The sequence below is a fragment of the Neophocaena asiaeorientalis genome, unplaced genomic scaffold, assembly GCF_003031525.2.
Source record: "Neophocaena asiaeorientalis asiaeorientalis breed wild unplaced genomic scaffold, Neophocaena_asiaeorientalis_V1.1 scaffold629, whole genome shotgun sequence".
Lineage (NCBI taxonomy): Eukaryota > Metazoa > Chordata > Mammalia > Artiodactyla > Phocoenidae > Neophocaena > Neophocaena asiaeorientalis.
The window spans coordinates 2531946-2544668 of record NW_020175468.1 but is presented as its reverse complement, the minus strand read 5'-3'; the positions used below and the strand labels follow the sequence as shown (position 1 = coordinate 2544668).

The window sequence follows — 12723 nt, the reverse complement described above, 5'->3', positions numbered from 1 at the left end:
TGTCCGGTGTCCACGCGTAAAAATAGCCCGGCCGTGCGGCCAGGACGCGGGGGAGGGGGCGCCGTGACCCCGGCGGGGCAGAGGGCGGCCGGGCGCCCTCTGCCGGGGCGCCCTCCATTTACCCCCAGGCGACGCGGCGCTGCGCTTTCTCCGGGTCCACCTGGCCTTCGGGGTTCCTTTCACTCTGTCTCTCCATCGCCTGAGATCTCTGTCCTGCGTCTTTCCGGGTTTCCGTGTATGTCTCTCGTCTATGTTTTTATGAGTATCTGAGCCGCTCTGTTCGAGTCACCAATTTCCATCTCTTTGTCTCTCTCTCTCGTTCTTTTGTATGTCTCTGTGTCTGGCTATGTCTTCACTTTGGGTCTGACTGTATCTCTGATCTCGGGGTTTTATCTCTGAGTATCTCTATGGGTCATTTATCCCTGAGCTTTGCCGTTCTAGGGTCATCTGTGTCTGGGGATTCCCGTCAGTCTCTGTGTCTTGGTCTCTCCGAATCTCCGTCTTTCTTATATTCTTGTATCTCTATCTCTGTTTCTTTCTTGTCTCTCTTGGTCTCTGTCTTTCCCCTCTGTCTGGGTCTCTCTGCTTCTTGTCTCTCTGGGTCTCTCCTCTCTCATTACCTCTCAGCCCACTGTGTCTCTCTCCCTGGGATTCTCTGGGTCTCCCCTTTGGGTATCTTTATTTCCCTGTTTCTCTGAATTACTGCAAGTCTCTGTCTCAGGGCCTCTGGAGGACCGAGCCTCTCCCGACTCATATCTCTGAATCTCTCTCTGACATTCACCCTAGGTTGTCTCTGCCATTGTCCTGGTGGTTTCCCCATCCTGGGGATGCTCCAGCAGCTCTAAACCCTGAGCATGTGCCCCCCACATGGGGTGCCCTCGCTCGGGTTGCCCCTACCCCCACCCCCCGGGTCTCCACCTGGATTCTCTGCCAGACTTTCTTAGACCCAGCAAGGCCTGAGCTGCAGCCCTGAATAGTGCAAAAGGAGACCAGGCCTGCCAGGAACAGGTCAGGGGTGGGCTGGGGAAATGCCGCAGGGTCACTCGAAGGGACCAAAGGACAGACAGACGATGGCCTTCCAGCCACCGGTGTCCTATGACACGGGGTAAAAATAGCCCCATCCGATGTGCTTGGCGGGAAGTCGTGGGGATTGGACACCCGGACTCCAGGGAATGAGGCCCCGGGCGCCCTCTGCTGGGGGAGTAGAGAGAGACACTAAAGGTTTTAACCCCCTAGGAATTCTGGCACTTTCTCTTCCTGTCTACAATTTCTTTCTGGGATACTATGTCACCATCCATCTGGATTTCTGTTTACCTCTTTCTGTGTCTGTGTCCCTTTCTTTCATGGTCTTTGGCCCTACCCGTGTCTGGGTCTCTGTCTCCCCATCTCTCTGGCCTTTTCCCTTCTTTCTGGTCTCCTTTCTCTTTTTTTTCCTCATTCTCAGAGCCCACAGAGATCCCTCTTTGTAGGTTTCTGAATGCTGTGTGTGCACCGATCTCTCCTGCCTGCAACCTTATCTCTTAACACCCTCCTACCACTGAGCCTTCAGGTGGGCGCTCCTTCTTGCCACTTCCAGACAATTCTCCCTCCCTCAGCTCCTTTGAAGCTCAAGTTATCCATGGACAACTCTTCCCAGCCTTCCCTAAAGAACTCATCTCTTTCCCTTCTGCCCACTCCCACTCTTTCATGGGAGATTTTCAATCCTGGCTCTATATCCATCACTCTAAAACGACTGTCATAATTCTTAATAATTTCAATATCCCCATATAGATGATTCTGCTAAAACCTGGCCTGTACCCGGTTGTCTTTTCCAAAAAGGACCGTATTTTTTGTCCAGGCCATGTCACACCCTATCTTGTGGAGTCCATTCTCCAGCCTTTGGTGAGACCCTCAACTAACAGACCACCTTGGAAGAGACGCAGTGTGATTTCCGAGGTTGGGTCATAAAAGGTAACATTCCACCCCACGCTTTTCCTTGGGACACTTGTGCAGGCTAGATGACAAGGCCCATGTGGAGAGGACTCTAGGCTACTAAACACACAGCTCATCCCCAGCACCAGCCTGCAGCCACGTGAGTGAGCCATCTTAGAAGCACATCCTCCTGCCCCGGCCAGGCTACCCGCTGGAGGAGAGATAAGCCTTCTCCCCGAGGCCCTGCCCAGCTTGCAGACCTGTGAGTGAGATAAATGATCTTTATTGTTTTCAGTCATACAGTCTTTGGGTGGTTTGTTAACATACACCATGATACTAGATAATCCACACGTGGCCTCTTGGTACTCTGAACCCATCATTTCCATCCATCTTGCCCTCTGATCTATCCCAGCCCCCTTCCTTCCTTCCTTCCTTCCTTTTTTACAGTTTTATTGAGCTACCATTCACATACCATACAGTTCATTCATTTAAAGTATACAACATGGGACTTCTCTGATGGTGCAGTGGTTAAGAATCCGCCTGCAGGGCTTCCCTGGTGGCGCAGTGGTTGACAGACCGTCTGCCGATGCAGGGGACTAAAAGGATCCGCCTGCCAATGCAGGGGACACAGGTTCAACCCCTGGTCTGGACCATCTCACATGCCTCAGAGCAACTGAGCCCTCAAGCCACAACTACTGAGCCTGCATGCTGCAACTACTGAAGCCCACGTGCTTAGACACCACTGCAATAAGAAGCCCGCGCACCACAGGGAAGAACAGCCCCCACTCGCCACGACTAGAGAAAGCCCACGCGCAGCAATGAAGACCCAACGCAGCCAAATTTTTTTTTAATAAATTTAAAATAATTTTTAAAAGTAAGGTATATACACAATGGTTCTTCTTATATTCATAAGAGTTTTGCACGCAAAACTGCAATCTTAGGCAATTTTTGTTTTCCTCCCAAAGAAACTACACCCGTATCTATCTGTCCCCCCTGATTGTGCCACCCACTTCCTCGGTCATACCCTTGTCCTTGTCATCAGTAACTACACACCCTTAAAACTTTTTTTTTTTTTTTGGCCACACGGCACGGCTTGCAGGATAACCTGGGCCACAGCAGTGAAAGTGCCAAGTCCTAACCACTGGACCGCCAGGGAACTCCCCAAACTATCTCTTTCTTCCTCTTTTTTGTTTGTTTTTTATGGGAGTTTAGTTGATTTCCTCATCTTTTTTGAAAAAATTATTTTATTCAAGTATAGTTGATTTACAATGTCAATTTCTGCTGCACAGCACGTAAAGTTATACATAAATATACTTTTTCCTCTTCTTTTCCGTTATGGTTCATCACAGCATACTGAATATAGTTCCCTGTGCTACACAGTAGGCAAACTCTATTTTTATCATCCCATTCTCTGTCCATGCACTCCCTTTTCCCACCAACCAAATTTAAGAAAAAAACTTTCAAGGGAGTTCCCTGGTGGCTTAGTGGTTAGGATTCTTGTCTTTCACTGCCATGGCCTGGGGTTCAATCCCTGGTCGGGGAACTGAGATTCTGCAAGCTATGGGGGTGCAGCAAAAAAATAAAAATAAAGCCAACTTTCAAGCCCACCAGCAGGTACAATGCATTGACCCCATTAGATTCTCATTATCTTTGACTCCCCACATTTTGTCCTCCCTTCCCTCTTCCCCCTGCTTCCACCGTTCCACGGTCCCCCATAAAGTCACTCTCCTTTGGATGTCTTCCCCTTCTTTGCCTATGATCCCCTCCAGGGCACTGTTGGGGTGAAACCCCAACCCTAGTAAATCCTCTCACCCACTCTGTGCCTTCCCAGGGGGCTCTGAGGGGGGCTGGATCCCAAATCCCAGCCCTCCTGTGACCCTGCTCTGTGTCCTTCATGAAGGTACACTCAGCACCCACCCCCCCCACAAGATGGCCATTCCCCATCTTCATTCTCCTCAAATCCCCACCACACCCTGGTCCTCCACCTTCAATCAGCTGATTCCCTCACTCCTCATTCTTCTGAAAGCGTAGAGGCTACCAGACACTTCATCTTCCCACAGCCCATTCTATCAGCTGCCCAGATGCTCTGCTTTTCATCTGTCCCTCCCAATCCAAGACCAACATCTCGCCTGTGTCCTGGGTCCCATCTCTCTGTCCCGCCTGCAGACTCAGCTCCTGTCATCACTCCTAATTCTCTTGTATCATTAATATGCGAGGCAGAATGATGTCCCACCCCCACCCCCGGAAGATGTCCACGTCGTAAGTCCTAATTCCCAGAACCTTTGAATATGTTGGGCTGGCCAAAAAGTGCCTTTGATTTTTTTTTGTTTGTTTGGTTTTTGGTTTTTGGGTTTTTTTGCGGTACGCGGGCTTCTCACTGTTGTGGCCTCTCCCGTCGCGGAGCACAGGCTCCGGACGCGCAGGCTCAGCGGCCATGGCTCACGGGCCTAGCCGCTCCGCGGCATGTGGGATCTTCCCGGACGGGGACACGAACCCGCGTCCCCTGCATCGTCAGGCGGACTCTCAACCACTGCGCCACCAGGGAAGCCCGTGCCTTTGGTTTTTAAAGACACATTTTTCATTTTCACCAAGAACTTTATTGAACAACGTATTCACCTTTTTGTTCCACTACCTTCTGCCATTTTTCAGGCGACTTCATAATTCCATCTTCCCAAAACTTTTAATCTTTTTGAGCAAAGAACTGTTCCAGGTGCCTTTTACAGCCTTCCAGGGAACTGAAATTGTTTCCATTAAGAGAATTTTGTAAAGACCGAAATAAATGTAAATCCGAAGGTGCAAAGACTGGTGAATATGAATATGGTGGATGAATCAGAACTTCCCAGCCAAGCTGTAACAGTTCTTGCCTGGTCATCAAAGAAACATTCAGTCTTGTGTTATCCTGATGGACGATTATGCGTTTTCTGTTGACTAGTTCTGGACGCTTTTCGTCGAGTGCTGCTTTCATTTGGTCTAATTGGGAGCAGTGCTTGTTGGAATTAATCATTTGGCTTTCCAGAAGGAACTCACAACAGAGGACTCCCTTCCAATCCCACCATATACACAGCATCACCTTCTTTGGATGAAGACCAGCCCCTGCTGTGGTTGGCGGTGGTTCATTTCACTTGCTCCATGATCTCTTCCGTTCCACATGATTGTACAGTGTCCACTTTTCATTGCCCGTCACAATTTGTTTTAAAAACGGAACGTTTTCGTTACGTTTAAGTAGAGAATCACATGCAGAAATACAGTCAAGCAAGTTTTTTTCGCTTAACTTATGTGGGACCCAAACATCAAAGGGATGAACATAACCAAGCTGGTGCAAATGATTTTCAACGCTTGATTTAGATATTTTCAGTGTCAGCTATCTCCCGTGTGGTATAATGTTTTGTTTTGTTTTATTTTTTAAATTTTATTTATTTGTTTGTTTTGACTGTGTTGGGTCTTTGCGGCTGTGCATGGGCTTTCTCTAGTTGTGGCGAGTGGGAGCTACCCTTCGTTGCCGTGCGTGGGCTTCTCATTGCGGTGGCTTCTCTTGTTGCAGAGCAGGGGCTCTAGGCACACGGGCTTCAGTAGCTGTGGCACATGGGCTCAGTAGTTGTGGCGCACGGGCTTAGTTGCTCCGCAGCATGTGGGATCTTCCTGAACCAGGGCTCAAATCCGTGTCCCTTGCATTGGCAGGTGGATTCTTAACCACTGCGCCACCACGGAAGCCCTGCGTGGTGTAATGTTGATTGTTCTCAATTAATGTCTCGATTTGATCGCTACCAACTTCAACTGGTCTACCGGACCGTGGAGCATCGTCCAGCGAGAAATCTCCAGGACGAAACTTAACAAACCACTTCTGACACGTTCGCTCAGTCACAGCACCTTGTCCATACACTGCACAAATCTTTTTTTTTTGCGTTTCAGTCGCGTTTTTACCTTTCTTGAAATAATAAAGCATAAAATGCCGAAAATGTTGCTTTTTTTCTTCCATCTTCAATATTAAAATGGCTACACAAAAATTCACCAGTTTTGATACGTCTTTTTTTAAATGCACGCTGATATGACAAGCTGTCACATAAAATCTAACAAAATTGTTTCAAATGAAGTTAAAGACAACCAAGTGCTACTAGAGCCATCTTACGGAAAAAAAACGAATGAACCTTTTGGCCAACTCAATACTATATGACAAAAGGGACTTTGTGGATGTGATTAAATTAAGGCTCTTGAGTTGGGGAGATTATCCCAGGTGACCTCGGTGGCCCCAAGGTAATCACAAGGGTCTTTACAAGAAGGAGGTAGGAAGGTCAGATTCTTAGATGATGTGAGGATAGATGTACAGGTAAGAAATTAAAATAAAATAGAAAATACTTAAAAATGGGGACTTCCCTGGTGGCCAGGTGGTTAAGACTCCACGCTTCCACTGCAGGGGGCACGAGTTTGATCCCTGGTCGGGGAACTAAGATCCTGCATGCTGTGCATGGTGCCGCGGGAAAAGAAGATAAAAGACAAAAAATAATAGTAATTAAAAATGAAAAAACAAAAAAAGTAGAGGTCAGAGAGGAGAAAGATGCTACTTTGCTGACTGTGAAGCTGGAGGGAAGGGCCATGAGCCAGGGAATATAGGTAGCCTCTAGAAGCTGGAGAAAGCAAACAAGGAAATGACTTCTGTCCTAGAGCCTCCAGAAGGAACACAGCCCTGTGGACCCATTTAAGAATTCCAACCTCCAGAACTGTAGGGTAATAAATGTGTATTGTTTTAAGCCACTAAGTTTGTGGTAATTTGTTACAGCAGCCAATAGGAAACTAACGCAGACGTGTTATGTCAATTTCAATGTCAGTTTCTCCTATTCCTCGGTATCAGGTTGTCATTCCTGTGTTATAATAAGATCTTTTTTCTTTGCTTTACTTTTAATTTTGAAATATTTTCAGACTTACAAAAGTGTGGCAAAGATAGCACAGAGAATTCGTGATATCCTTCACCCAGTTTCCCCTAATGTTAGCGTCTTACATTGCCAAGGTTCATTTGTTAAAATGGAGAAATTGACACTGGTACAATGCTGTTGACTAAATGACGTTCCAATTGCCTCCATTTCCCCACTAATTTCCTTTCTTTCTTCTAGGATCCAGCCCAGGGTACCACATTGCATTTAGCTGTCATGTCCCCTTAGCCTCCTGCAATTCTGCAATCGTTTCTTACTTTTTTCTTGTCTTTAATGACCTCAACACTTTTGAAGAATACTGGTCAGTTACTTTGCAGACTGTCCCTCAATTTGCATTTATCTTGCATTGTCTTGTCTTGATAAGATTGAGATTATAGTTTTTTGCGGGGAGGGAGGATGCCACACAGTTGAAGTACCCTTCTCATCACATCATATTGGGGGCACATCATGTTGCTATATCTTATCATCGGTGACATTAATTTTGATCACTTGGTTAGGCTAGTGTCTGCTGGGTTTCTCCATTATAAAGTTATTATTTTTTCCCTTTGTCATTAATGAATTAATTTGGGGAAGCCAGTTTTTTGGTTTGGTCGAGTTTATTGAGATTTAATTCTCATACAATAAAATTGACCCTTTACATGTACACTTCTATGAATTTTGGCAAACAGATAGTTATGTAACTGCCACTATAGTAAAGGTATAGAACCTTCCATACTTCCCCCCAAGTTCCCTCCTCCCCTTTGTAGTCAGCTGCCTCCCCCACTTCCAGCTCTTGGAAACAACTGCTCTGTTTTCTCTCCCTCTGTTCTTGTAGTTTTGCCTTTTCCAGAATGTCAAATATAGTTGACCCTTGAGCAATGCTCCAGGTCGGACAGGGGTGCTGACAGTCCATGCAATTAAAAAATCTGAGTACTGTGGTTCCTCCATATCCACGGTTCTGCATTCAGGAATTCAACCAACCAGATCCTTTAGTGCTGCAGTATTGACTACGGAAAAAAAATCCATGTATAAGTGGACCTGCGCAGTTCAAACCCGTGTTGTTCAAGGGTCAAGTGTAAATGAAATCATAGGATATGTAGCCTTTTCAGTATGGCTTCTTACACTTAGCATAATGCATGGAAGATTCATTCCTGTTGTGTGTATCAGTAGCTCTTTCCTTTACGGTTTTTAAAAAAATTAATTAATTCATTCATTTTTTGTCTGCGTTGGGTCTTCATTGCTGTGTGCGGGCTTTCTCTAGTCGTGGAGAGCGGGGTCTAATCTTCGTTGTGGTGCGCAGGCTTCTCATTGCAGTGGCTTCTCTTGTTGCGGAGCACGGCCTCTAGGTGTGCAGGCTCAGTAGTTGTGGCGCACGGGCTCAGTTGTTCCGCAGTACGTGGAATCTTCCCAGACCAGGGCTCGAACCCGTGTCCCCTGCACTGGCAGGCGGATTCTTAACCACTGTGCCACCAGGGAAGTCCCTACATTTTATTTTATTTTATTTATTTATTTATTTTTTTTGCGGTACGCGGGCCTCTCACTGTTGTGGCCTCTCTCGTTGCGGAGCACAATCTCCGGACGCGTGGGCCCAGCGGCCATGGCTCACGGGCCCAGCCATTCCGCGGCATGTGGGATCCTCCCGGACCGGGGCACGAACCCGTGCCCCCTGCATCGGCAGGCGGACCCTCAACCCCTGCGCTACCAGGGAAGCCCCATTTTATTTTTCATTGAAGTAGAGTTGACTCTTTTTCATTCTTAACATTCAGTACTATTCCAAGGCATGTGTGCCCATGTGTTTATCCATTCCCTGTATGAAGGACGTTTGAGTTTCATTTAGTTTTTGGCAATTATGGAGAAAGCTGCTATAAAAATTATGTACATGTTTTTGTGTGAACATAAGTTTTCAGGTCTCCTGAATAAGTAGCTAAGAGTGAGCTTGCTGGGTTTTACGATAAGTATATGCTTAATTTTTTTTTTTTTTGCCATCAGCAGATAATTCTGCTATAAGACCTTCTATCTTAACATCTTTTCTATCCTAAAAAAAAAAAAGGAATTCCCTGGAGGTCCAGTGGTTAGGACTCCGTGCTTCCAGTGCAGGGGGCATGGGTTCGATCCCTGGTCAGGGAACTAAGATCCCACAAGCCGTGTGGCGTGGCCAAAAAAACCCAAACACCCAAAACCCAACCTTCCTTGACTCCACTTCCCTCTCCTTCTATTATCACCTCTCTCTGTTCCCTTTGTAGCAAAACTTCTCTAAAAATTTTTCCCTACCTGAGGTCTCTGTTTCATCTCCCATTGTTTAGTCAAGGTCATCTATGGCAGCCAAACCTCAGTCCTTATGTTTCTGCATTTCTCAGCAGCATTAGACACTCTGAACACTGCCTCTTCTTCCTCCTTTTTTCTTTTCCTGTGTTCTTTTTAAAATATTTTTTATTGGAGTATAGTTGATTTACAATGTGTTAGTTTCAGGTATACAACTTAGTGATTCAGTTATACATACACATATATTCATTCTTTTTCAGATTCTTTCCCCATATAGTTTATTACAGAATATTGAGTAGAGTTCCCTGTGCTATATGGTAGGTCCTTGTTGGTTATCTATTTTATATATAGTAGTGTGTGTATGTTAATCCCAAGCTCCTAATTTATCCCTCCTCGCCATGTTTCCCTTTTGGTAACCATAAATTTGTTTTTGCAATCTGTGAGTCTGTTTCTGTTTTGTAAGTAAGTTCATTTGTATCATTTTTTAAAAATTAGATTCCACATATGAGTGATATCATATGATAATTGTCTTTCTCTGTCTGACTTGCTTCACTTAGTATTGATAATCTCTAGGTCCATCCTCCTCCTTTTTTCTTTTTTCTATTGAGTGAAAGATTCTTTAAATTCTATCGTGCTTTACAATTTTCAAAAGTTTCACACAAGTGATTTCATATCGTCCCATAATAACCCTTTTCCCCCCCTACCCCTATCATGTCCCTGCCCCCTTCCCTCTCCCCACTGGTAGCCACTAGTTTGTTATCTATGTCTGTGAATCTGCTTCTTTTTTATTATATTCGCTAGTTTGCTGTATTTTTCAGACTCCACATATAAGTGATATCATACAGTATTTGTCTTTGTCTGACTTATTTCACTTAGCGTAATGCCCTCCAAGTTCATCCAGGTTGCAGCAAATGGCAAAATTTCATTCCTCTTTACGGCTGAGTAGTATTCTGTTGTATATATACACCACGTCTTCTTTATCCATTCATCTGCTGATGGACACGTAGATTGCTTCCATATCTTGACACTGCCTCCTTTTTTTTAATTTTTTTTTTTATTTAATAATTGTTTTTTGGCTGCGTTGGGTCTTCATTGCAGTGCGTGGGCTTCTTACTGCTGTGGCTTCTCTTGTTGCGGAAAACTGGCTCTAGGCGTGTGTGCTTCAGTAGTTGCAGCACGCAGGCTCAGTAGTTGTGGCTCACGGGCTTAGTTGCTCCGCGGCATGTGGGATCTTCCAGGACCAGGGATTGAACCCGTGTCCCTTGCATTGGCAGGCGGATTCTTAACCACTGCACGCCAGGGAAGCCCAACACTGCCTCCTTCTTGAAGCACTTTCCTTCTTGGTTTCCTGGACACCCAACTCTCCTGGTTTTTCTCCTACATTTGTGATCACTCCTACTCAGTCTCCTTTGCCGGGTCTTCTTGCTTTATCTAAATTCTGATGGAGGGCCTTGGGACTTGGTCCTCAGATGTCTTCCCCTCTCCATCTTCTCTCCTCTCTAACTGAGTTCATTCAGTCACATGGCTTCAAATACTACATCTACTCCAATGATTCCCAAATCTAGGTTTCCAGGCCCAAATTCTTCCGTGATTGCCATATCTTCCAACTTTCAACTCCACAGCTCCACTTGAGTGTCAAACAGACATCTATGACGTGTCCAAACCCAGAAGTCCTCCTCAACAATCCCACTCTTTCCCACGTCTTCCCTCTGTAAATCAGTGGCACCACCAATTACCCAGTTGCTTAGCCTACAAATCTAGGAGTGAGGATTATTATTATTTTTTATTTAGTTGTAGTTGACTTACAATCTCGTGTTAGCTTCAGTGTACAGCAAAGTGATTCAGTTATACATGTATACGTATATAGAGAGATTCTTTTTCAGATGATTTTTCCTTACAGGTTATTACAAAATATTGAATATACTTCCGTATGCTATACAGTAGGTCCTTGCTGGTTATCTATTTTATATATAGTAATGTGTATATGTTAACACCAACTCCTAATTTAACCCTCCCCGCCTTTCCCCTTCGATAACTGTATATTTGTTTTTCTATATCTGTGGGTCTATTCCTGCTTTGTAAATAGGTTCATTTGTATCACTTTTTTAGATTCCACATATAAGTGATATCATATGATATTTGTCTTTCTCTGTCTGGCTTACTTCGTTTAGTATGCCCCGAGCTAATCCTTTATTATTATTAAGGGAAGATTAGCTTCATTAAAATTTTTCTTTAAACTTTTAATTTTTAAATCATTTCAGACTTACAGAAAAGGTGCAAAGAATAGTACAGAGTTCCTATATATCCTTCACCCAGTTTTCACCAACGTCAACTTACATAACCATAGTACAATTATTTGTCAGGAAATTAACAAGGGTATAATACCATTAACCAATGGTACAGACCTCATTTGAATCTCAACAATTTTCCACTAATGTTCTTTTTACGGTTTAGAATCTAATCCAGGATCCCACGTTGCATTTAGCTGTCTCCTTAATTTCCTCTAGGAATTATTTTTAACGTCCCTCTTTTCCATACACTCTAATTCCACTTCTATAGTAACTGAGTGAGATCTACCTTCACAATAGATCCTGAATCTTACCACTCCTTTCCACCTCACTGTTATTGTAACGGGGCAGGACCCTATGGGGTCTTCCCAGAACAGACCCCCTCTCCATGTCCTCCGCCTGCTTTCTGTCTGTAAAAAACTTTAGCCAAAGAATAAATTTCATCAGAAAAATGAAAAAAAATGCAGAAGCAAAGAAAAGCAGTCAAACAGGACGAAATAATAATTGTTTAGTCATTAAACAAAGTTAAGGACCTTTAGTTCCTCCTCAAGGGCTCTTGATAATATTTTGAGTCATCTCCTTTGAGATGTTGTGCAGATACCCAAACCCCCCTCAGGTGGAAGAAGTTAACTACATGATAACCAGACCGTAGCCATGACATAAGCTGCTTCATCTTCCACTATTCCGAGAACTGGCCTCAAAGAAATGGGAACAAACTGACTCTGGAACTGAAGACTAACCGTACTTAAAACAATCAAGATGATGCTGATCAGACCACCAATGACCAATTTCAAGATAGCTGTCAAAGCTGACTGTGGTGTTCTGCATGTAACCCCCTCCCTCTGCCTATACATCCCTGAAACTCCCCTTTAAAAGCTCTTGTGGGGTTTCCCTGGTGGCGGCGCAGTGGTTAAGAATCTCCCTGCCAATGCAGGGGACACGGGTTCGAGCTCTGGTCCAGAAAGATCCCACATGCCGCGGAGCAGCTAAGCCCGTGCGCCACAACTACTGAGCCTGCGCTCTAGAGCCTGTGAGCCACAACTACTGAAGCCCACGCGCCTAGAGCCCATGCTCCGCAACAAGAAAAGCCACCGCAATGAGAAGCCTGTGCACCACAATGAAGAGTAGCCCTGGGCTTCCTTGGTGGCACAGTGGTTGAGAGTCTGCCTGCCAACGCAGCGGACGCAGGTTCGTGCCCCAGTCCGGGAAGATCCCACATGTCGTGGAGTGGCTGGGCCCGTGAGCCATGACTGCTGAGCCTGTGCGTCTGGACCCTGTGCTCCGCAACGGGAGAGGCCACAACAGTGAGAGGTCCGTGTACCGCCAAAAAAAAAAAAAAAAAAGAGAAACCCCCCCCC

The 12723-nt window shown here is 45.3% G+C and overlaps 1 protein-coding gene across 1 annotated transcript in view; it reads right to left on the bottom strand.

The window, feature by feature from the left end:
- The window catches only part of KCNA7 (potassium voltage-gated channel subfamily A member 7), a 2646-nt gene extending 2450 nt beyond the window's left edge, over window positions 1-196 (bottom strand). Inside the window, exon 1 of the mRNA XM_024768229.1 lies at window positions 123-196. Coding sequence (XP_024623997.1) covers window positions 123-196 — 74 coding nt within the window. The remainder of the gene's footprint in view (window positions 1-122) is intronic.
- Window positions 197-12723: the final 12527 nt, after the last annotated feature.